We start from the raw sequence: 26,196 nt of genomic DNA on the forward strand, positions 1-26,196 counted from the left end.
TAATATAAATACTAAGAAAAATTAAAGGATACAAAAATTTTATTTATGAAAATTCTTTATATTTTCCTACCAATTATTTATCAGGTTGTGTTTTCAGAACTTTTATAAAAGCATCTTTTGGAACTTCAATGTTGCCAACTTTTCTCAGTTTTTTTTTTCCTTCTGCTTGTCTCTTCAGAAGTTTCATTTTTCGGGTAATATCACCACCATACTGTAAAATATTTTTTTAAAAATTTAAGTTCAAATCAGTCCACAGAAATACAATCAAAAAGTACAATTACATATAGAAACATCAATACAATCAAAACAGCCTTATATAAACTATATCTAGAAGGTAGACATCTGCAATATTATCTATCTAATCCCCTTTCTACTTAATCCTAATTTTACTACCTTCTTAAAGAAAGAAAAAGGCTTTACTTGTGTATGCTCAGGAAGAACTGTCAATGTCCTGAGTCAAGGCTTCAAATTTTGAATTACAAAGCTGTCATCTAATCTGGAAACTCTTACATAGGCATAAATGTGACAGCTACGTTAAGCATTCTGAAAAAGCATTTTACCATTTAATTCCCATAATAACTTTTTTTTTCTTGATATATAGATAAGATCGCAAACTCAGCAATGGAGGAAAGGTGAATCTCAATCCCATACTCTTCCCACTTTAAGATAAACCCATTGTCTTCAAAATCTTTCATTATAAATTAATAAAACGTATCACCCTGATCACAGAAATAATTTACAAAATCCTTTCTTATATAGTATTGTGTATAAGGAATTTTTATAAATAAAAAAAGGAATATGGTCAAATGAACATGCTGTGATGGTGAAGCTGAAATTTGCCCATTTAAAAAGAAAACTGGAGATGAAAGATATTATAAACGCAATAAACCAATAAATAATGAAAATAGTAAGTTTATAGCCCTTTGGTTTTAAGCCCATAAAGTAGATATATTATTACGGAGTAAAAGAAATACATACACATTTTGCCAAAACATTTTTTCTATAGGCTTTCACCCTGTAAAAGAGAAAATTCTGTTTAAGTATATAACCTCATTATATTGTTTAAAAGTACTTTATCTCCAGAAGCAATCTCCCTTTACTGAAGGTTTCTAAGGATAGTGTCATACCTATATAAAATTGCCTAATCAAAATTAGATAGTTCAAACGCTGTCATATTTACTTTCATGTACTTGGCATAAAATAGCAAATGAATTCAACGTAAGTAAAAAAATATATATATATATACATTTTACTAAGGAAAAAAGGTCAAGGATTGTGGTAGTCAGGCCTGATTAGCAATATTTGAGCATGGTGTGACTTTTGATTACAGAAACTACAAAAGGCTGTTTCTGCCTCAACCTAAAAATACCACTATTCTAAAAAAATTAATTAAAAATGATTATTGTGTCTTCACTAAATAACTTCAGTGCACACTGGTCAAAAGTGGCTAGGAATATAAACAGCATTACTAGACTTCGGCTTTTATAAAATTCATTGCAGGGGAAACTAACTTTGATACAGCCACCCAAACAGTTATAAATTAATCTATGTCTATAATTTTGTTTCTGAGAAATTTACAGATCACTCTAATTTTAAGTAGCTCAATTTTTATGCATTCCATAGGAAGATATCTCTCTTTTCCTTGGAAGTATTCTACCTCAATAGACTTAGGTTAGCATGATTATCGGCTATTTTAAATTGCACTTTCCAGGATGTCCCCTGGTTACCAACTCCACTCTGCCTAATCTGTGAGTATTCAGGAAACATTAACTAACCAACTGAAACAAAGCGGTGTTAGGAAATGAAATTATTGTAAATATATGCATAAAATTTATCCCAACATATATGTCTCCTATATAAAAATGATAACTGTATACAAAGACTAACATGATATTAGCATTCCTTTCTCACATTTCTGATAATACAACCTCCCTAGCTCTGAAGAAGTGGTAAATGAGTCAGGTAAAAAAAAATATATATATAATTTGTCTTTTGGAAGACTGTCTCCAAAACTTTTCAGTTCCAGTTCCAATTGGCTTATAATTTAAGAAATAAAGCCATAAAAACTTAAAATGACTAAATTAATTTCCCTTACTCAGGAAACTGGGTTAACATCAAATGAGTAGAAATAAAAGCAATTCTTCAAATAACTAAATAACATCACCCAATGGCATTAATATAAGTAATTCAAAGTTGACAGTCATTGATAGATTAGTGGAAATAAGAGTCATGTAGCTCTACCATCCACCACTCATCTGTCAGTTTCTTGTACTGTGGTGGCTTGCATGTTACGATGCTGAAAGCCATGCCACCAGTATTGCAAATCTGTAGGGTCACCCACGGTGGACAGGTTTCAGTGGCGCTTCCAGACTAAGACAGACTAGGAAGGACCTGGCAGTCTCCTGACAAACATGGCCAGTGAAAAGCTTATGAATAGCAGCAGAACATTGTCTGATCAATGGCTGCAACAGTGGGCTCAAACAAAGCAATGATTCTGAGGATGGCGTAGGACTGGGCAGTTTTACATTGTTGTACACAGGGTCACCATGAGCCGGAACTGACTCAATGGCACCTAACAACAAGCTCTATCATACAGCTTCTATACGTAAGCTTAAAAAAAAAAATGTTATTTTATGTTTTCTTTGGTTTATCATTGGTGTATCATTCCTAAAACAAGCCTGGGAACAAAAATAAATTTCAACTCACGTTTCTCTTGCAATGATTTTACTTCCAATAGCAGCTTGAATTGCAATTTCAAACAGCTGCCTGGGAAGAGAATCCTTTAGACGTTCACATATGACTTTGCCAACAGAATGTGCTTTGTCCCTGAGAGAGAAAAAATAAAACTCCTTACATAATCCAGATAAGAATATTTAAAGTAGCTTTCTAGTCCCTATGTATACCCAACGTAAGAGTGGTTTCTTAAAGAAGTTCAAATAGAACTCATTTACCACAAACATCTCTTATTCAGCGAACATGTATGATTTCTGATTGCAAAAATGATGTATAATCTGAAAGTTTTCAAGATGTCTTCCATTCCCTGAATTATGCAGTTTCAACTAGAGCTTTTTCTGTTACTTATTTTGAGAAAACACTGTGCATATAAAACAACAACAAAATTATATTCAATATAAGTGATTAAAGAAAAAAAGATATATAAATCCAGTACAGAAAATTTAGAAAAAACATAAATTACAAAATGAAAGCCATTCTTGATGTCCATTCCTTCATCCATAGAAGACCACCATTAATATTGTACGAGAAGAAAGGCCTGCTGATCTACTTAGGAAAATCAGCCACTGAAGCCCCCGTGGGTTACAATGGTCTGGTCTGCAACCCATCATGGGGATAGCACAGGACTGGGCAGTGCTTGGGGGCCAACTTGACCGCAGCTAATAACAATTTTAAACATGTATCCATCTAGTCATTTTACTGTGCATAGCACTATTTTTTTATGTATTTATATTTAATTTTTATAATTTGGGTCATGGTATGTATGATATTCTGCTTTTTTATTTAATGTAGATGTTTTTCTATGTCACTAGTTACTACTCCACAATATGGTGTTAATGATTTAAAAAAATAGGTTAATGGGTGTCCATAATTTTTAATAAATCCTCCATTTTCATGAAAATGTGGGGCATTTCATTTTTCATTATGTTTTATGAATATAAAAAAAAAACTTTTCAATCTAAACTCTATCACTATAAAGTTTAAAAAACATTTTCCTTTTGTCTTACATGGTAAGGGAAACGTGTTTACATGGTAACTAGTCTACGTGGCTATCGTAATTTATTCTCCTTTTATATTTTTAACAGTTTGGGAAAAGAAAGTTGGAAAAAGAATACAAAGAAAAACTAGTATAGGGAAACTTAAGTACCTTTAAAAGTTTTTAAAATGAAGCTGCGGAAATAAAGAGCAACCAATAACTGTAGACAACCTATCACAAGTGATTACTTTCATATTCCATGATTAGTTTTTTTTTTAACTTACTTGTGTACAACAGTTACTAGCTCTTCTACAATATTTCCATTCAATAGAATATCCATTTTTACAAGTTCTGCAGTTTGGTAACCTGCATCTTCATAATCAAAACTAACAAGAAAAAAGAAAAAACTCCAAGTCATAGATAAACATTTTATTTTCTAAGGAGATTTTTTTTTTAACCTTTTCAAAACATCTTTTCTCTACCCTTCCCTATTACCTACCTCCCTCCCCCCCCTAAAAAGATCTAACTTTCCATCAAAATATTAAATACAGTTTCAGGTTAATGGATCTAAATGTTCAGAGAAAGTAACAAACTTCATTTTTTTTACATTTATGAAAGGGGCAAAATAATGATGGATGTTAATGACGGTAGGAGAAGGAGAGAGTGAGGGGAAGCAAGGGGAACATGCTCCAGAGGGAGAAGAACAAGAAATTGGTAAGCCAGACTAGGAAAATGGATCAGGAAAAAAGAAAGCCCACTGAAGGCAAATGTCATCTTCTTCCCCATGTTCCCAGCAGCTGGTTGTCTACAGACAGTACTATATATATGTCATTCTCAGATTAATGAGTTGTGTTTCGATTTAGTTTTTTATTATAAAGAACAACCATATGTTTAAGTAGGTGCTTCAGACTTGGTAAAACAGTCATTAATAAATAAGACTTTTAGATTTCACACATGGCTATTTAGTTTCAAACTTCACAGAAGCTTTTGTGAGAATTAAATGAGTTAATGCATGTAAAACACTTAGAACAATGCCTGATACATAGTGTTTAGAACACAGCCTAGCTTAGCACACAGAAGCACTTAATAAGTGTCAGCCCAGTGGCACCATGGAAGAAAGGCCTGGTGATCTGCTTTCATAAAGATTATAGCCAAGAAAACCCTATGGTGCAGTTCTACTCTGTAATGGGGGTCCACATAAGTCTGAATCAACTCAAAGGCAATGGGTTTGGTTTATTACTATTAACATAGCCAAAGCTTGCAATGCTAATCCAAACAGACATGTTTAAATATTTAACTGAAGTCTAAAGAGAAAGTTTCTATTTTGCTTACACGTCTTCCCAATCATGGACAAGAACATGTATGTTCTTATTGTCTTAATCATAAAATAAACTGGTTCTCATAACAAAAAATACTACCAAAATGCTATGCTTTGTTATTTAATAGTAACTTTCTCTTCACTTTCACGAGGCTATTGCTCCCTCCATGTGCTCCTATAGAAAAAGAGACTGGTTTTCGTACTGGGAAGACCAAAGAATTAGAGAGTTCACAAATGCCAGGGCACACCTAAATTTGTCACAGATTGATGAGTATCTGTATTTTTTAAATGTACACGGATGCTACTGGGATTACATAGCATGAAAATACATTTCAACCCAGAGATCATAGCAGCTTTTAAAATCGTATATAATTCTTATCAAAAGATAGAATAAAACAATTGTCATAAAGATGACCTTAAATATTTTCATTAAAAATATTTTGAAGAAGAATCCAAGGGACTCATTTTCCCTGACCAAATTACAAGTACTCTGTAACCCCTGGAAGGCTGCTGCTCCAAGCCTGTCCAGTCTTAGAGTCTGATTCTCAAATGTCTTCAAGGCAGCTACAATTGTTAAATACGTGAAGTATTATTACACTCTTGGTGGCCAATATTTCAAAAATTTGTCCAGGCATTTGAATTTTCCATTAAATTTTACCTAGCATATCCAGAAGACAGGGATTTCAAAGAATCATAAAAATCTACCACAATTTCATTCAAAGGGAAGAGATATTTAAGCATAACTCTGTGTTGATCAATATACATCATATTCTTCTGAACTCCTCTTCGAGCCTAAAAAGGAGAAAAGAAGTGCTTAATTACAACCTATTCAAATATTGATTTAAGTGGACAGATACCAATTATCAAGCTGCAAATTCCCTTACAAATCCTGACAACAAACTGGGAAAATTTACGGAGTATTTCTTTTAAGAGTCTGGTAAAATCTTGTGGTCAATATTTAAGTATACGGAGAACCATTTTGTATGCCAATTGTTTTATGCTTGTTACCAAAACTTTTTTAATTCTTTTTATCTAATAATTTTTTTTCTAATTACACAGTGTTTCATTTAACAATAAATCAAATGTAACTATATTTAAATCCAAGTCCTAGTTTCTCCTTTCCTAAGTAAGGAAATATAGGTCCAGAAAAACTGAGTGACTGAAGATAAAATGTAGTTTGTGAAAACAATTCAAACTAAGGTCTCCTAGTCACCGTTTGAGAGTTCTTTTCAATAAAGAAAATGGAGAATGCCTTCCAATCTAACAGTCCTTAAAGTATTGTAATTGTCTCTGAAACTATATTCAATTTCAAGTACTCAAGCAGGCTTTAAAAAAATTATAATTTTAGGTACTCAGGATAAATAAAACATCAAATTTCTTTCTTTTGAGCTAAAATATCAGTTCAGTGCATTAATACAAGATAATAAAAAATACTACATTTTCTTATTTACAACAATTTGTGTGTGTGTGTGCAGATATAGATATATTTATAAACATTAAGTTCAATGTGCTCAGCAGAGGAAAATTTTTTTCAAACTCTGGGCTGAGAACAACTATTTCAGAGGACTAAAAGCTACTTTTGTAGTAAACTGGATTACATTTATACCTGGCAAAGCATCATAATTTTTCCAGTGTATTCATCTGGTGTGATAACAGTGCCCAAAACAACTGGCTCCAAATATTCTGTTACTTTTGATTTCTCAGGGAATTGTGCAGGGTTGATGATTGTAATTTCTTTTTCTCTATATTCCTAAAAATTAGAAAAAAATCAACACTTAAAAAGAAATCTTAATATAATCATTATCACATTTCATAAAAGTTTACTTTTAATTTATAGCATATGTTAGAATTTATCTTGTTACTCAATTTGTTGGAATCAATAAAAATATAAAAGAATTCCTAAAAATTACAATATAAGCAGTCCCCGGGTTATGAACGTCCAACTTACAGACTACTCGTACTTAAGGACGGCCATAAAGCCTGTTACGTTAGAGTTAAATACAATGGTTCATGGTCACAAATGCACATACTACTTTGACGTTCATGAAAACACTGCGCAGTTTGGAGGTGTTTCTTAAATGTCTTATATGCATCATAACGTAAAATATATACTAAGACAAACATTTTACTGACACTAATTAAGAACCGTATGTACCTGTTCTGACTTACCTACAAATCCAACTTAAAGACAGACTTAGGAATGGATCGTGTTTGTAACCCAGGGATTGCCTATATTATCTTAACATGTTTTAAGTTAAAAAAAAAAATTCCTATTATAATCATTTAACATTAACAACAGCTGCTTCTAAATACTATACTCTGGTTATTGATATTTACTCAATACATTTCATGTACTGTTTAGGAAAAGTATGACAGAAGAATATGTTTTAATCTGCTCTTCATAAGACATTACAATTACAGTTCTAACTGTAACTACAATTACTAAAATTAACTCTTGATTTTGTTGGAAAATATTTACATGTGTTAAAGTTTGTATTTGTTCAAAATGAACAGATTGCCACTTAGATAGAATTCAATTCTTTAACGTCAAATCTAAAAATTTCCCACTGCCATGTAAGATTGTATCACTTCTTATAAATTACCTATGACCTAAGTGATATTTTTCATCCTTGATCTGGATTTAGAACAGTATTTGTCATCACTAGTTCTAGTTTTTATTCACTAGTTACACTAGTAACAGACTAGTGTTGACAGTCTGATGATTATTATCAGGTTAGGAAAAATATTGCAGAAATTACCGCATTTGTACACAAATAATGTGCACCTTCTGTGTCTGTTTGCCAGTCGTGCCCTCCCCCCATGAGGCACCCTCACAAGCACTGCCATGCCAATCCTCTTCCTCGGTTTTGTAAAAAAAAAAAAATTAGCAAAGTGTGCTCACAAAAATACCTGGGGGGGTGGTGGGGGGGGCTGCAACCAGCAAACCAACACAGAAGGTATATATTTGTGTAAAAATACCACAGTTTTCAAATAGTTCCTCCATTATTATCTATAAGGTAATTTTTGTTAAAACTAATCTAAAGTAAATATCTAATTAGTTTTAATAGCAAGTTAGCTAATTGGATACTAAAATTTTTCTGCTGCATTCTGCATACACACACATACACACACACGGTTCTACAGTTTTCACAATAGTACTAAATATGTTACCTTTATCAATTTTGCTGATGAAAGAACAGCTTTATATGGAACAGTGGGGGTTGTCAAAATAACAGAAGCATTATATTCTTGTTCTAGTCGCTGGTTGAAAACTTCCATATGCAAGAGTCCAAGAAATCCCAACCTGGGGGGAAAAAGCCAAACTCCAAAATGTGTATGTCCCATGGGCTCTATTTTCTTTGATAAAGACACTGTTACTTAGGAGGGAAGAGTGATATCAAAAGAGGCATTCAAGCAAGTCACATCATAATTAAATGCTAGCATAATTTTATTAAATAAGATTCAAATCTTCCATTAGGATTCTATTCGAAATCACTATAAAACTTACCTATAGATGTCAATCCATGGTATGAAACAGGCAGATGAATTGTTTTAGTTCATTTTTACACTAATATGAACTTATCTTTAGAAATGTTCAAGAGCAATGCACCATTTAAACTTTACTATAAAAATGGGACTCTACAATGTGAATGAATCTTACCTCCAGCCAGCGCCTAAAGCAAGGCTACTATCCCGATAAACTGTTACACTGGAGTCATTTAAAGTCAGTTTTTCTATAGCACTCTTCAGGTTATTATATTCAGACTGGTCTATAGGGTACATTCCTGGGGACACAATGAATTCTAATTACAACATGTGATAAGTTGTTTACAGCCCTAATCTAATACGCAGTGCTGCCAAGTTCAATATTAATCATGTAGTTTTTAAATTTTTCCTGTTATTTCATTGACAAAATAATGGTTTGCTAAAAAATCTGAATATTGTTTTGGTTTCAAAGTATCTTCCAAGTCATGAGCCTTTAATGAATTTACAACTGGATTAACACTCCAAATGATATTTTTACGCATTTACAAAAATATAGGGAAATTGCAAGATCTAAACAATCATGGGACTTAGGCCTATAAAGAAAATACATCGTGTTCATTTAAAAAAACAAAAGTGCAAGCCAATCTACAACCACAAAGAAACTCTATTAGTATCTAAAAACAGTAATAGAAATGAAAACTACACTAAACTCTTTAATCTCTAAGGCAGACAGTTTATCTATTAAAATTAAAGACACTGTCAGAAATTATAGGAGTTACTACTGATTCATCAGATTCTCTTGCATCTAACACCTCTGAAGCCCACATCTCTCAAGTCCTCCAAAACCCAAATGGCTATCTTTGCTAAACGTGGGGATAAACAAAGTTCTTAATTCCCAGTGTGAGATTTTACAAGGAGGAAAATAAGGGAGGGATACTCAGTACAGAGTAAGTTGATGACGACCTTCAATCAAGTCTTCATATTCCAAAAGTCTGTAATACCATTCAGTAATAAAAGGTTCTGAATGATGCATACATGAGGCAACACTATTCTGTCACATGTATACGACTATAACACAGTATAAGGCATTCAGCAGTGTCTACTGAGAATTAGTAATAAAAACTTCCTAACGAGAAAAAGGTTTCAAGTATAAACTGGACTAATGCCCTAGAGAAACAAAAAGGAAATTCATATTACGATGCTGTTCTGAATCCCAAGTCTGTTTCTTAAGAAGTTCTAAGAATTTAGGAAATAATCTCCATATAAAGTTTCATCATTACATATGAAATTATAAACTGATATGTAAATAACACACAAAAATCAACTAAAAAAAACTACATTATCCTGGCATTAAAAAAAAAATTAGCAGTTACTTAATCAGTAATTTTTGTTTCATTGCACAGGCTTTTATTTTTAAAATATTTTAGCCTTCATCCTTCAAAGTTGTGAGCTCCTCACCTGCAAATACCATTGGTTTCGCTGATTTAAACCCAGGCAAGGGCTCCACTGGTTGCTTATGTAGATATAATGTATCTCCTATTTGCGCTTCAGTGACATCTTTCATCCCAGCAATCAGATAGCCCACCTGTCCTGCATATCTAAATAAAATTATTATATGGAAATATTTACTGATCTTTATATTTCAAGTTCATAACCATAATTAGTTCCACCTTCCCAGAAAACTACCACACACTTTCCAAACAAAACTTGGTCAAACTGAAAATAAGTGCTACGTATCAGTTCTCAACCTCTAAGAATTATCAGCCATAAACTACACCATCCCTATAGTCCATTGACCAAGGATTTCTGCACCAGAACAAGCTTAAGGCCTTCTTCATTACTCTGAACCCACTTGCAAATGAAACATCAGATTCTGAAATGTAAACACAGTAAGACTGGTATGTGCGGAAGCACAAAACAGTTTTTATAATGTCTACCTTGTTAATCAATTGTGTTACAAATGTGCTTTAAGAAAAAAAGATATATTTTTGACCAGGCAGAAAACTGTGAACTCTCAACAGATCTGACATCTATTTGATGTTGTTCTTGTAGGAAAAGAGCAACTTTCAAGATTTCAGAGTTTTAGCTTTGTTTTTTTAAAAAGCAAATTCCTGAACATACCTTGTCTCAGAACAAATTCAACTGATTCCCTACACTTTTGAATTCTACATCTTAAAAAACTCATTTACATTTAGAATGAGGTATAGAAACCTTAACCAAAGGTTTGGTGATACTCAATATATGTATAGCAGAATATAGATTTCAGACATATTGGAGTAAAATAAAAAGATGTTCTGACTCAATCAAATAAAAAACGTAATCAGCAAAACAGTGCTGGTTGTAGACATACAGCAGAAAACTCTCAGATGTGACCTATATAATCATGTGGTTCAAGTCCCCCAATTTTCACAGATGAGGAATCAAAGACAATGTGCCCAAGGTCATCTATCTAATTAGTACCTGAGATAGAGGAAAATCCAAAAAAACCCAAACCTGTTGACCGTCAAGTTGATTCCCACTCACAGTGACCCCATAAGAGACAGTACAACTGCCCTATAGGGTTTCCAAGGAACAGCTGGTGGATTCGAACCACCAGCTTTTTGGGTTAGCAGCCAATCTCTTAACCACTGTGCCACCAGGGCTCCTGACGTTGAGTAAAAAAAAAAAAAAGCCAAACCTGTTGCCATTGAGTCAATTCCAACTCAGTAAGAAAATATTTTAATGCACACTGCCTTGCTAACCCCACTCCCCATGAGTTCTAGTTAATCAAGGTTTTACCATGAATTCCACACTAAAGTTAACATTTTCTACACTATCTTTATGTTGCAAAATATAGTTGTCGTTGTTAGTTGCCATTGAATTAATTCTGACCCCTGACGACCACATGTGTGCAGAATAGAACTGCTCCACAGGCTTTTTAAGGCTGTCACCTTTTGGAAGCAGATCACCAGGCTTGTCTTCCAAGGTGCCTCTGGGCGGGTTTGAACTGCCAACCTTTCGGCTAGTAGTCAAGTGCTTAACTATCTGTGCCACCCTGGTACTCTTTCTATACTACCTTTATGCTAAAAAATGTAGTTATAAAAAATCAAATGTCTAGCTATGACTAGTCATTAGGAATAAAAATATATCAATTATTTTTTAAATTTATAGAAGTTTCTACTATCCTTCACCTACGAGATTCCTTTTGGCAGAGCATTCATTGTATTAAAAACAAAAAACAAAAAACCAAACCCATGCCTTCAAGTCAATTCCAACTCATAGCGACCCCATAGGACAGAGTAGAACTGCCCCATAGAGTTTTCAAGGAGTGGCTGGTGGATTCAAACTGCTGACCTTTTGGTTAGCAGCCGAGCTCTTAACCACTGTGCCACCCATTACCAAGTTGGGATCACTCTTAACCACTGCGCCACCAGGGCTCCTTAAGTTACCAAATTGGGATCATTCTATGCATATACCAAGTTGAAAAGTGGCAGAGAATAGAAACATACAAATTTATTCTAATTACTAATAGAGATTACTTACAATTTATCAGTTGGCTGCTCATTAGGATTCAGAATTCCTACTTCGTTAACTTCATAGATCTTTTGAGTATGTGCAGACACAATTTTATCTCCTTTGGAAACCACTCCGTCAAATAATGCTATATTGGCTATCACACCCCTATACTGGTCAAAGGTGGAGTCAAATACCAAAGCTCTCAGGGGATTTTTGCAATGTCCTTGAGGACTATAAAGAGTAAGTCAAAAACAAATGCACACATACTAAATTAAAATCTTAAAATGCCTATTTTCAACTCAAATATGTTTAATGTATTCTAGTACTAGTATTTATTCAACCATAAGAACGACTATTTCCAAACAGCCAAAATAAAAGGACCTTTCTATAAAATAAGCATACTGCCTGTTTTTACATTAGATTTAAATCAATCTTCAGTTTAAAAGAAATGATTGTTTTTAAATTACTTATAAAACTGACAGGATATCTCTGTTCAGTTTTAAAGCAAAGAACAATAACTGCCAATGTCCTGAAGTCTATTATAATGATTGTTAGGACGATATCCCTTTCATACTTGCTTTTTCTTTTACTTTACTGTACCGTATTTGCCATCTACATATTACTAAATATAAATCAGAAGTTTATTATCACTGACTGCAAGAGTACATTTGTCATATCCACTAAAATAACAGATCACACTGATGGTCCTTGGACTGCTAAATGTAAGTGAACAGTACAAAAATAGCAAAATACTTACGGGGGTATTCTTTCAATGACTGCCTGAAGAACACTTTCAACATTTGTTCCAAGTTTAGCAGAAATCTAAAAATATACATATGACAAAATAAGCATTTAAAATTAAGGCTATATTTTTCCATTCTAATGACTGTGATCTATTATTAGAAGGAAAAAAGAATTCTAAGAGTTATCAATTTATCTGAAGAACATAGCAAAAGGAGGAAAAACACAGCATATTGACAAATGACCTTCCATTATAGTTAGGTAGCTCTATGGTTCTAAGATTAAATTATAAGAACATTCTGTTTATGGAATTAAAAGAGCAACGGACTAAGTTAAAAAAAAAAAATCTGGGTAATAAATATAAGTCTGCATGGAATATATGACTTTGACCAACACATATTACTTGCAGCTTCAATTTCATCTGAAAAACCAAGTAATTTAACTAACTCTCATATATATATATCTAAAAATATATATTTTATATATATAACATTTAACATGTAAATATATATTCTGTGTGTGTGGACGGCATACATGCAACTGTAAGGCTTAGTCCTACTATTTCATTGTTCTCACACCAAAAACACAAGCCAAAAGACTCAAACCACATACGCATGCCCGATCTCTGTCACCACCGATAAAGGGACTGTCTCTGAAATCTTGATTTCAAAATCCATCCAATGAATACCACCTCTTACTACTGAAGCTCACTTGTCTAGGCCAGGGTTTCTTGACTTTAGCACTGTGGACATTTTGAACTGGATGGTTCTTTGTTGTAGGGGCTTAGCATCATCCATGGCCTCTACACAGGATGCCCATAGCATATCCCTTTCCAGTAGTGACAACCAAAATTGTCTCCAGACATTGCCAATTATCCCTTGGGGAGCAAGATCACCCCCTACTGAGTGCTGCTTTTAACTCTAGCTAGCACCTTCTTTGTAATAAATAGTCTTTTAAGATCACAACTTCTAACTCATCAACGTACTACTTTTTTCTTTATATATTAGCCCCCCACCCCAGTCCCTTCCCATCCTTCTCAAATGAGACTATTTATTTAGTATCACTCTGCTGGACCACCTTCTATTCTCTCCCTGTCATAAGCAGCTAACAAAACCCTAACCTTGACTGCATCTAATCATATGCATTTTCTATGTCTATATATAGAGCAGCTGAACATTACTGGGGAAAATCAAATACAGGCATACCTTGGAGATATTGTGGGTTTGGTTCCGGACTGCCACAATAAAGCGAATATTGCAGTAAAGTGAGGCATAAATTTTTTGGTTTCCCAGTGCATGTATATGTTTATTACACTACACTGTAGTCTGTAGGGTCACTAGGAGTAGAAATTGACTCAACCACAACAGGCTTTTCAAGTGGTCTATTTTTTTTTTTTTTTATTAAGTATACAATAGCATTATGTCTTAAAAAAAAATGTACTTTATTTCTATACAATGATAACCATCATCTGAGCCTTCGACGAGTTGTAATCTTTTTGCTGGCAAAGGGTCTTACCTCAATGTTGATGGCTGCTGAACTGATCAGGGCGGTAGTTGCTGAAGATTTGAGTGGCTGTGGCAATTTCTTAAAATAAAACAATGAAGTTTGCGACATCAATTGACTTCTCTTTTCACGAAAGATTTCTCTATAGCACGTGATGCTGTTTGATAACATTTTATCCACAGTAAGAACTTCTTTCAAAACTGAAGTCAATCCTCTCGAATCCTGCTGCTGCTTCATCAACTAAGTTTATGTAATATTCTAAATCCTTTATTGTCATTACAACAATGTTCACAGCATCTTCACCAGGAGTAGATTCCATCTCAAGAAACTACTTTCTTTGCTCATCCATAAGAAACAACTCCTCATCTGTTAAGTTTTATAATGAGATTACAGCAATTCAGTCACATCTTCAGACTCTACTTTTAATTCTAGTTCTCTTGCTATTTCTACCATACATGCAGTTACTTCCTGCACTGAAGTCTTGAACCCCTCAAAGTCATCCATGAAGGTTGGAATCAACTTCTTCCAAACTCCTGTTAATGTTGATATTTTGACGTCCTCCCATGAATCATGAATGTTCTTAATGGCATCTAGAATGGTGAATCCTTTCCAGAAGGTTTGCAATTGACTTTGCCCAGATCCAAAGCTGGAATCATTATCTATGGCAGCTATTAAAAAAAAAAAAAATTGCCATTGAGTCAATCCCAACTCATTGGGACCCTACAGGACAGAGCACAACTGCCCCATTGGATTTCCAAAGACCAGCCAGTGGATTCAAACTGCCAACCTTTTGGTTAGCAGCCAAGCTCTTAACCACTGCACTATAGCCTTAAGAAATGTATTTTCTTAAATAATAAGACTTGAAATTCGAAACTACTCCTTGATCCATGGGCTGCAGGTATGAAAACATTAATCTGGGACGTCTCCATCAGCGCTCTTGGGTGGCCAGGGGCAGTATCAATAAGCAGCAATATTTTGAAAGGAATCTTTTTTTCTGAGCAATAGGTCTCAATCACCAAACAAACCAAACCTGTTGCTGTTGAACCGATTCCGACTCATACGACCATATATATATATATATATGGTCTCAACAGCAAGCTTATTCAGTAAACCATGTTGTAAACAAATGCACTGTCATCCAGGCTTTGTTCTTCCATTTATAGAGCACAGGCAGAGTAGATTAGTATAATTCTTAAGGGCCCTAGGATTTTCAGAATGGTAAATGAGCACTGGCTTCAACTTAAAGTCACCAGTTGCATTAGCCCCTAATGAGAGTCGGCCTGTCCTTTGAAGCTTTGAAATCAAGCACTGATTGTCTTCTCCTCTCTAGCTATGAAGTCCCAGATGGCATCTTCTTCCAATATAAGGCTGTTTCATCTACACTGAAAATCTGTTGTTTAGTGCAGCCACCTTCATCAATTACCTTGGCTTGATCTTCTAAATAACTTGCTGCAGCTTCTCCATCCCCACTTGCTTCTCCACCTTGCACTTTTATGTTATGGAGATAGTGTCTTTCCTTCAACCTCATCAACCAACCTCTTCTAGCTTCAAACTTTTCTTCTGCAGCTTCCTTACCTCTCGCAGCCTTCACAGACTTGAAGAGAGTCAGGGCCTTGCTCTGGATTAGGCTTTGGCTTAAGGGAGTGTTGTGGCTGGTTTGATTTTCTATCCAGACCACTAAAGCTTTTCTCCCTATCAGCAGTAAGGCCGTTTCACTTTCTTATCATTCATGTGTTCACTGCACTGGAGTAGCACTTTTAATTTCCTTCAAAAGCTTTACCTTTTCATTCACAACTTGGCTCAAGAGGTTTAGCTTTCAGCCTATCTCAGCTTTTGACATGCCTCTCTCGCTAAGCTTAATCATTTCTAGCTTTTGATTTAAAGTGAAAGATATGAGACTTCTCCTTTCACTTGAACACTCAGAGGCCATTGTAGGGTTACTAATTGGCATAATTTCAATATTGTCCTGTCTCAGGGAGTAGGGAGGCCAGAGGAGAGGGAAAGAGACAGGGAAATGGCCAGTCAGTGGAGCAGTCAGAACACACACATTTATTAAGTTCACCGTCTTGCTCAACACAGGGTTGCCACATACCTGCAATGTATAAAAAACCCAATATCTGAGAAGTTCAATAAAACAAAATGCAATAAAGTGAGGTGCATACTGCCCTGGATGGTTTATCACGAATTTATGACCACAGATCTCTACAGGCACCTAGCACCTCCTAGCAGTCTCAGCACATGTCCTCCAGTAAATTCACAATACCACTCTGTAAGAGGATTATTTGACACCACCTTCCTTTTCAACCTACACATTTTCCACTCTGGCCAATTCACTCCCAGCTAATAACTTCACCTCTTATTTCATTAAGGAAACAGAAAACATCAAAAAGTCCCTCGTCTAAATACAGAAACAACTCTACATCTGTACCTACAGCCTGGCCTTCTCACGTTATAGAGCATTCCCACTTCTCTGAAAAGTCAATCCTCCCACACTTCTGTTTTGGATCATATACTCTCTCCAACCCTTAGCAAGTTTTTACTCCTAACACTCTAAACGTTGACAATAATTTGGTCTAAGTTCTAGGAGCACTTTTGTACCTACATTTGCTCCCTAGGAAATCACATCCATTTCCATGATTTTAAACACAGGTACCATATTATATGCTGATGAATCCTAAATATGTATCTCTAAACCAGACCTCTTCATGAATGCCAGATTTGTATATTTATACAGTATCTCCACTTGGATGTCTAATAGACATTTCAAATTCACTATGTCCAAAAGAAAGCTCTTGTTTACCCTCCATATCTGTTTCTCCCTAGATCTCTCCATATTAATAAGTGATAACACCACTGAACCAGTTGCTCAAACTCAAAGCCTCCAAGTCAACCTTCATTCTCCCCTGTCTTCTTTACACGTAACCTATCTGAAAATCTACTGTACCTACAAAATATACACCGTATTGGTCCACTTCTCCACCACAGACTTAGATAAGATCATTTCTCACCTGGGCTATTACTTCTAGCTGGTCTCCCTGTATCTCTTCTTGTCCTGCTCTAATCCATTCTCTATAAGGCAGCCTGAATGATCAGCTGATGTCCCCATCTTGCTTTAAAATTTTTTCATTATCTTAGAATAATTTTCCAACTCTTTATCATAGTAAGAGTCCCAGCATGACTTGCTATCTGCCTACCCGTACAAAGCCATCTTATCTAACTTGCTTTTCTGTTCATTAAACGTGTCAAATCTTTTCCTAATTTAGAATCTTTGCACTTTTTCTCCCTCTTCCTAGAATGCTTTATCTTAACTTCTTCAGGTGTCAGTTCAAATGCTCCCTCATCAGAGAAATCTTCCCTAAGTTACTCTGCATTATGGCATCTCTCTGGGGGGATAGGGGTTGGGAGGTGGCAGGGAGGTTCCACTTGTTAACTATGGTATTCCATCTAGAACAATACCGTGTGCTGAATGAATTTCTGTGACATCTGTCCCATTCAATAATCACTATGCTTACTCTTTATTTATTAACTGACTCCCCAAGTACAATATAGATATAGACATCAGGAGGCAGGGGTCTTGTCTGTTTTGTTGACTGCTGTGCCTCTGGCTGGCAATATACCAAATAAACATCTGAATAAATTTTGTACAGGTTTACTAAAATCAAAAGTATACTTTAATATAATATACTCTAAGTTATGAAACCATAATTCCAATGACCGCCTTAAAATGTTCCTCTTCATAATAAACCGTTTAAATTCTATGTATCCAAGGGAAAAATGTGCTTGCATCAGTTATTACTAAGTTGTTTGTAATAATCCATCATGTAAGGTTAAACAAATACACTTCACCACCTAAAACCTGCGTTTTCAAAAACCAAACGAGATTGAGAGTGGAAGCTAAATGTTACATTGTTGCACCCACATACTTACTCACTAGCATGCAGCACAGCACAGTTTGGCTGTGACTATTTAACACTCAAACTATCATTGGAAAGGTTAAAAATAAATTCGAATTTAAAATGGTATTAACTTTGATATAAACAAAATCTACTGTTTCCTAAAACTGGTACCATATAATTCCTATCTGTCTTGACAATGTAATAAAGGTTTTTGAAAAGGCTCAAATGAAATAGCAGTGACATTAAGCTATAAAAATAGTACACAATGCCAGGCTATCAAATACTATGAAATTTCACTTAGGCCAAGTACCTGAGATTTTTAAAAGTATAACCAATAGTCTACAAAAAACGGTATTTACCTTAATACATTCATCACTTGGAATATCAAAGGCCTTTTCAATTTGTTTTTCGACCCTTTCAGGATCAGCATTCTTCAAATCTATCTTAAAAAAAAAAAAAAAAAAAATTCCATTATATCTTAATAAAAATAAAATGTTTTATGTATTAACAGTGTTTGAAGATAGCTAAAAGTTTGTCTGCTTTAATCTAACTGACCTATGATTTTTTTCAAAAATATTAAAATAACCTAGATACAAGCAACCGAATTTAACAAAAATGACCACTGAAGAAAGGTCAAATAGCAGAGCATGTCTGATTATTCAAGGTGGAAGAAGAGTTCAATAACAATTTTTCAATTAGCACCATGTGGAGTGATTTTATAAGTCAGACATACATCAGCATTATACCATTAAGTGTGATAATAACCTGTCTTACCATAAGCAGCCTTGCTTCTTTTAAATTTAGCTCTAAAATCAAGAAGTATTATTTAGTGGAACATATTTTTACATAAAGATTCTTAATTTATTAATTTTAAAACATAGAAGTAGAGGTTTATCAACAGCTCTCAGTTTAGCAGTTAACTGTTAGGTTTCACGCATTGCGCTGTATTGTTTGCTCCTAGATCATAAGCTTCTTCTCTTTCTTTGTGTATAGTTTAGTGTAACAGGCATATTTTCTCTGTCCTGTATCCTGTTACTATGGAAATCGTCCTCCATCACTTCATATAGTGCAGGGAGACTACGTGCAAAGGTACAGGGGTTTGAATTGCAATTCTATCACATGTAAGTCAAAAAAATAAATCCCACCAATGTATTTGATAAATATCTGGAGATCCTGCATATAAGAAAAATAGTGCACATGATATTCAAATACTAAATATACTTTTAAAAAGTGAAATAACAAATAGCATTTGTTGTCTCATAATTACCTTGTTTATAACTGGAATTACTGATAGCTGTGCTTCAAAGGCAAGAAAGAAGTTTGCTACAGTTTGGGCTTGAATACCCTGAAAATATCAAAACACAAGATACCAAGATGACCATTCTAACCATCTGTCACAAAACCATTCAAGACCATTCCATATATTTTATTAAAACTGAAGTTTTGTGCCACTTTAATAATAAAATTCAATGGAATGCCATATATATGCCCTTCCTACTTCTCTCCCCAGTTTATCTCTTGGGGCCAAAACAAAGTCAGCTGATGGTAAAGCAGTAATCACAGCAATCAGTGTGGACCACAGACATCCTACTACACTTGATATAGTAGCCTCGTGCAGAGGTAGAGGACAAACTATGGTACTCACACTTCCATGTATCTGGATTATGCCCTGTGATAATTCTTTCAGTTCAGGAAGCACTCACTGGAGGGTCTTCTCTGTGCTAGAGTCCTGGTGGCATGGTGGTTAAGAGTTCAGGCTACTAATCAAACTGGCAGTTTGAATCCACCAGCCGCTCCTTGGAAACCCTATGGGGCAGTTCTACTCTGTCCTATAGGGTCGTTATGAGTCAGAATCGACTTGAGGGCCATGGGTTCTTTTTTTTTTTTTTTTCCTCTATGCCAGGCACTGTGGTAGGCACTGAAGACACCAACAGGAAACACGATCCCTCAGGACTTCAAAGCCTGAGGACACAGTTTATGAGTCTTCCCACCCCTACTGCTCCCCCATCAAAATCTAGTCCTGTTGCTGTTCAGTCAGTTCCTACTCATGGCAACCCCTTGTGTTGAAGAGCTTAACTGCTCCACAGGGTTTTCCTGGCTGTAATCTTTAATAAAGCAGATCACCGGGACTTTCTTATGTGGCACCACAGGGTGGGTTCGAACAGCCAACCTTTAGGTTAACAGTCAAGCGCAAACTGTTTGTACCACCCAGTGCCATTTATAAAGCCCAGTACTGTCTTCATAAGGTAGAGACTGGCATTCCCGACAGGATCAGGGAAAGCTTAACACAGGTAAAAAATAAAAGAAAAAAAAAATCTTTGGGTTTAAAGGAAGAGTTTGTGAGAAACTGAAGTATGCCAAAAATTTACTTTAAACAGTTTAATCATATATTTTTATGGCTGACATTAATACCCCCCAAATTTAGTAATGCTGTCAACATGTTTCTTTAAACCTAATAACTCCCAAATTATGACCTTAAAATATCCCAAAATCATCTCAAAACTAAAGATCATTTTCAAGTTCTGTTAAAAATCGATAAGGCAATCAAGGATTAAAAATTGTTAAAATTGTTTTTTTGGTAGGATGTATTTATGAATATGACACACTTCAACAAAAAATATTTCAATCTCTTGAACAATTCCACTGTTCAGCTTTAAAAATCTCACAAATTTTGTGAGAATCCACGCTTTAAAAGACGAACTAGTCAGTTTTATACAATGCTTTAGTATAATTTCAAATTAACAGGACCAAAGCATACAATATTGGCTAAGTCATACAATAAATCTATTTTTTTTTCAAAAGAAAACTATATTTCTAAAACACAGTCTAAGGAAAACCTCTTAAAATCATCAGCTAGCATGTCATATCGCATAAAATGAAGACTACCTACCTCGTTTGCATCAACCACAAGTAAAACGCCCTGGCAAGCAGAGAGGGACCTGGATACTTCATAGCTAAAGTCAACATGGCCCTGAGGGGGGGCGGAAAAAAAAACACTGGTAACTCTGAATGTTAGCTGTAATTTTTTTTTTAGGGAGGGGCATTATGGCCAATTTGTTGACTCCACTTGGCAAAAATTGTTAAATATGTTCTTTTTAGCCAACACTTGTGAAACAATTCACATTAACATAAGAACACTGAGATAAAAGCAAAGGTAAGTGTATAATATTAAGTAAAAAATGAAATACGTACAAAAAATAAAGTACAAAGCTGACTTTAATATACATACAAAATAAGTATTAAACTCACAGGTGTATCAATGAGATTTAAAAGATACTGCTTTCCTTCACAATTGTAAAAGAGAGATGCGGTCTGTGCTTTTACAGTGATTCCTCTTTCTCGTTCCACTTGCAATTTATCAAGAACTTGCTTATTATTCTTTGTTTTATCGATTGTCCCTATAAACAGAAACACTTGTAATTTCTACAGGCTTAAAAAATTGACAATACTGCATATAAAAATTAAAACCAAAATTTAAAAAAGCATAGTAAAAGTAATTACAAATTCCTCATTGCCATTAAGGATATAATACAAAGTGAAGATACCTGTTAGTTCCAGAAGCCTGTCAGCTAACGTACTTTTGCCATGATCCACATGTGCAATGACACTGAAATTTCTAATATGTTCAGCAGGAAATCTAGACATGTCAATTTTTTCCTAGAAAGGGGAGTGTAATATTACATTTATGAGTATAAATTTTGTATAATACAAAATGAGTATACAAACTCAAAGAATATCCTTTTAGTCCTCATTGAACAATTTCATTTCTAGCATTTATACTGTTTCACTGAAAATAAAGAGATGTATGGCTAAGCTCAAATTACAGGGACGTATTAGGCTAGAACTCATCAAATACATCTCTTTCAGTCAAAGGCAACCATACCGCTAAATAAAATCCTTTGTTTGCCTACAGTTGGACCAAGGAAACCATATATTGCAGTTCTACTCTATTGTATTGGGAAGCTGAGTCAGAAAAGGAACCTTGCTGGTACAGTGCTTAAGCGCTTGGCTAACTAAAAGGTCGGTGGTTTGAACCCACCAGCATTTCTGTGGAGAAAGATATGGCAGTCAGCTTCTGTAAAGATCTACAGCCTTGGAAACCCTATGGGGCAGTTCTACTCTACCGTGCAAGGTCACTAGGAATCAAAATCAACACCACGGCAATGGGTTCGGTTTTCTAGTAATGAGTCAGAATCTACTTGATGGCACAACACAACAGGGCCCATCAGGAACTGAATGTATTTTCATGAACAGAGAACACAAGACACCTGGAACTCCTGAAGAGCCTCAAAGTGCCTTGGTCCAACAAAACCTCGAGTCAAAGGAGCTACAAAAAAGCTGAACGAAAGGAAAGTCTCTGACCCCATCACACATTTAGTTACCAGAATCAGACCTATTTAAAAATTTGTGCTTCTAATTGAGTCTTCAAAGGTTTAATTTAGATATAATTTTGTTACTTTGCAACTTCTCTGGGAAGTGAAAAAAGATCACCTCAGCAAAGTTTTTTTTTCTTCTTCTCCTTATTACTTAAAACCTTTGAATATTTTTTAAATGAACATTCCTGGTTTTTAGTGCACATATCTTTTTTTTTTAGTACTTTACTGACATTTATCACCAACAAAAACCCTGGTGGCATAGTGGTTAAGTGCTATGGCTGCTAACCAAAGGGTCAGCAGTTCGAATCCACCAGATGCTCCTTGGAAACTCTATGGGGCAGCTCTACTCTGTCCTGTAGGGTCACTATGAGTTGGCATCAACTCGACAGCACTGGGTTTGGTTTTTGGTTTTGGTTTATTGAAAACCGGTATTCAGGTAAAATGTGCAGTTTTTGTATTCTGAACATTTTATTTCTCCCAATCATAATCAAAAGAAGACGGAAGGAATACAGAGTCACTGTACCAAAAAGAATTGGGTGATTTTAACCATTTCAAGACGTAACATATGATCAAGAACCGATGATACTGAAGGAAGAGGTCCAAGCTGCACTGAAGGCACTGGTGAAATACAAGGCTCCAGGAATCGACAAAATACCGAGATGTTTCAACAAACAGATGCAGTGCTGGAAGTGCTTGCTCCTCTCTGCCAAGAAATTTGGAAGACAGCCACCCACTGGAAGAGATCCGTATTTGTGCCCATTCCAAAGAAAAGGGATCCACCAAAATGTAGAAATTATCGAACAATATCATTAATATCACACACAAGTAAAATCTTGCTGAACATCATTCTAAAGCAGTTGCAGCAGTACATCACCAGGGAACTACCATTTAAGCTTGATTCAGAAGAGGATGTGGAAGAAGGAATACCACTGCCAACGTCAGATGGATCTTGGCTGCAAGTACAGAATACCAGAAAGATGTTTACCTGTGTTTTACTGACTACGTGAAGGCATTTGGCTGTGTGGATCATAACAAATTTTGGATAACAATGCAAAGAGCGGGAATTCCATGACACTTAATTGTGCTTACGAGGAACCTGTACACAGACGAAGAGGCAGTCATTTGAACAGAAAAAGAGGATACTGCATGGTTTAATGTCAGGAAAGGTGTGAGTCAGGGTTGTATTCTTTCACCATACTTATTCAATCTGTATAATGAGCAAATAATACGAGAACCTGGACTATATAAAGAAGAATGGGGCATCAGGATTGGAGGAAGGCTCATTAACAACTTGTATGCAGATGGCACAACCTTGCCTGCTGGAAGAGAAAGGACTTGAAACACTTACTGATGAAGGTCAAAAGCCACAGCCTTCAGTATGGATTACACCTCAACATAAAGAAAACAAAAATCCTCACAACTGGCCAATAAGCAACATCATGATAAATGGAGAAAAGACTGAAGTTGTCAAGGATTTCATTTTGCTTGGATCCCCAATCAATGCCCATAGAGGCCGCAGTGAAGAAATCGAACACATTGGGCAATTTTGTTGCAAAAATGTCTCTTCAAAGGGTTGAAAAGCAAAGATGTAACTTTAAGGACTTTGGTGTGCCTGACCCAACCCATGGTGTTTTCAGTTGCCTCATATGCATGAGAAAGCTGAACAATGAACAAGGAAGACCAGGCAGAAGAATTGAAACCTCTGAATTATGGTACTTGTGAAGAATATTGACTATACCACAAACTACCAAAACAATAAACAAATCTGTCTTTGAAGAAGTACAGCCAGCATGCTCATTAGAAGTGAGGATGGAGAGACATTGTCTCACCTGCTTTGCACATATTATCAGGAGGGACCAGTCCCTGGAGAAGGACACCATGCTTGGTAAGGTAGAAGGTCACTGAAAAAAAGGAAGACCTTCAATGAGATAGACTGACACAATGGCTGGGACAATGAGCTCAAGCACAACAATGATCAAGAGAATGGGAGGATCAGGCAGCATTTCCTTCTGTTGTACACAGGGTCACTATGAGTCGGAACCAACTTGATGGCACCAAATAACAACAACAATCATAATGGGCAAAACCCATGAGATTATGAAGTAGAAAATTCACATGAGCTTTAAATTTCCTTTTTTAAAGTTCTCCAATACAGGGAAGCCAATAAAGTGCATCTATATCTGAAAGAAATTCTGCTAAAAGATGAATTTTGATTTGTTGACCTGGTGGACCCCCCCCCCCGCCAGTTCAATTCAAAGGGTATAAAAGGACTGCATCATTTTTTAGGGGAACTTTGAATTGCAATATAAATTCATTTTAAATTCCACAGGCATTTTACAAAAGGCCAACGGTGCTTAATTATACATAAGGTCTTTTTTTTTTTTTCCAGTTTCTCATATTGCGCTTTCAATTACTTCTTTTTTTTTCCCCTCAACTATCTCTCTTCAATTATCAGAAAGGACTTTTTAGAGATGCCTACACCCTGCTTTGCCCAACAACAAGAACAGAAAGTCAAAATTACCTGGGTTTGCTTTGGGTGGGGTAAAGTGAATTAAACCACAGAAGCTAACACACAGCCAACATTTTTTGTATTCTAGGTATTGAACTAAAAAGCCCCCTGCCTTACACCACGTAATCCTCACAAATAACAGTCCGATGCTTCATCAGTATCCCACTTAAGATGATGAAAAAGTCACAAAAAGCTGAAGTCCAGATCATATGACCAATAAATTGCAAGACAATGGAGATTATACTAGCAGCTTCCTCAGTAGGCTTTTAGGAGATTTAAATAAATACAAAGGCTTCGATCAGGGCCTCGCAAAAACAGTGAGTTGGTTATCACCGTTACAACTTAAATTTACGAAGTTAGTGACTTGCCCATGGTCACACTAGTGAGTGGGGGCCCGCGCTTTCTGCTCCGCCTCCCTTTACAGAATCTCAAGCTGCGTTCACAGCGAGGCCAAGGAAGCCCTTTACATTCCCAAGTTAGAATGGAGCACCCTCTAAAATTTTAATATGCGGCTGCTAAAAGACTCGGAGGCGGTCACCTTGCGGTCCCCGGAGCCGTAGAGCCTGGCCGGAGCCCAGGGCTCGGCAGTGGACCCGCGAGTCGCAGGACAACGCAGCCATGGCAGCCCCAGACACGCCGCCCCGGAGGCCCACGGCACGAGCGCGCGTCCGCACCGCGGGCCCCGGCCCGCGAGCAACCACATAGCCCCGGGCGGCAGGACTTTAGGAAGGGGTCCCAAGACGCGACACAGCCATCACCCGAGGCTTCTCTGTTTCAACGGCATCCCCGGCAAGGCTGCGCCGCCGACATCCAACCAGGCACTCGGAATCGGAGGAGAAAGGCAACAGCGTTCAACGGCAAAGCCCAACCAGCGACTCCGGGGGATGATGGGGACGCCCGCACGCAGACATGACGTCAGCGCGTCTCGTCGCGAGAGTGTAGGGAAGTCACGCGCTTCAGGGCGCCCTTCGCCTTCCTCAAAGCGAAGAGCAGTGAACGTTAGCTTTACATGTCTGCTGAGTTCAGTGCCAATTCGTTTTCATTACCTGCTTTCTTCTCACCACAGCCTTGTGGTGTAGGACTGTTCACTTCCCCCCGCTACCTCTGGAAATCCAGACTGAGTGATTTACTCAAGTGCATACAGGTGGTCGCAGGGGCGGATT

At 36.1% G+C, this 26,196-nt stretch overlaps 1 protein-coding gene across 6 annotated transcripts; it reads right to left on the reverse strand.

Moving 5' to 3' along the window:
* On the reverse strand, positions 1 to 25,935 carry GUF1 (GTP binding elongation factor GUF1). 6 transcript variants are annotated; one of them, XM_023549849.2, is made up of 18 exons: positions 25,572 to 25,678; positions 24,354 to 24,425; positions 21,694 to 21,805; positions 21,398 to 21,546; positions 21,039 to 21,119; positions 19,416 to 19,493; positions 18,508 to 18,591; positions 12,766 to 12,830; positions 12,036 to 12,239; positions 9,972 to 10,111; positions 8,689 to 8,812; positions 8,199 to 8,331; positions 6,634 to 6,777; positions 5,686 to 5,819; positions 3,994 to 4,095; positions 2,707 to 2,826; positions 979 to 1,015; positions 1 to 211 (listed from the first exon to the last, which is right to left on the reverse strand). In XM_023549849.2, exons 2-18 carry the CDS (start codon positions 24,402 to 24,404, stop codon positions 74 to 76), a joined length of 1,896 nt encoding a protein of 631 aa, XP_023405617.1. In that variant the 5' UTR covers positions 24,405 to 24,425; positions 25,572 to 25,678; the 3' UTR covers positions 1 to 73. The 6 variants fall into 6 exon arrangements, with proteins under 6 accessions (XP_023405617.1, XP_003411449.1, XP_064141933.1 ...); XM_003411401.4 differs by lacking the exon at positions 24,354 to 24,425 and having other exon boundaries at positions 25,572 to 25,934; XM_064285863.1 differs by lacking the exon at positions 25,572 to 25,678 and having other exon boundaries at positions 24,354 to 25,564.
* Positions 25,936 to 26,196: the final 261 nt, after the last annotated feature.

This window comes from Loxodonta africana, chromosome 5 (genome assembly GCF_030014295.1).
Source record: "Loxodonta africana isolate mLoxAfr1 chromosome 5, mLoxAfr1.hap2, whole genome shotgun sequence".
Classification (NCBI taxonomy): domain Eukaryota; kingdom Metazoa; phylum Chordata; class Mammalia; order Proboscidea; family Elephantidae; genus Loxodonta; species Loxodonta africana.

Excerpts from the sequence above, each read along its gene's own strand:
- GUF1 (XM_003411401.4), bottom strand. The coding sequence starts at position 25,736 with ATGTGGTTGCTCGCGGGCCGGGGCCCGCGGTGCGGACGCGCGCTCGTG. Across the intron at positions 19,494-21,038 it reads TTGTGGTTGATGCAAACGAG|GGTATTCAAGCCCAAACTGT; the intron begins GTAGGTAGTCTT and ends TGATATTTTCAG. Across the intron at positions 212-978 it reads AAAATGTTTTGGCAAAATGT|TATGGTGGTGATATTACCCG; the intron begins GTATGTATTTCT and ends AATATTTTACAG.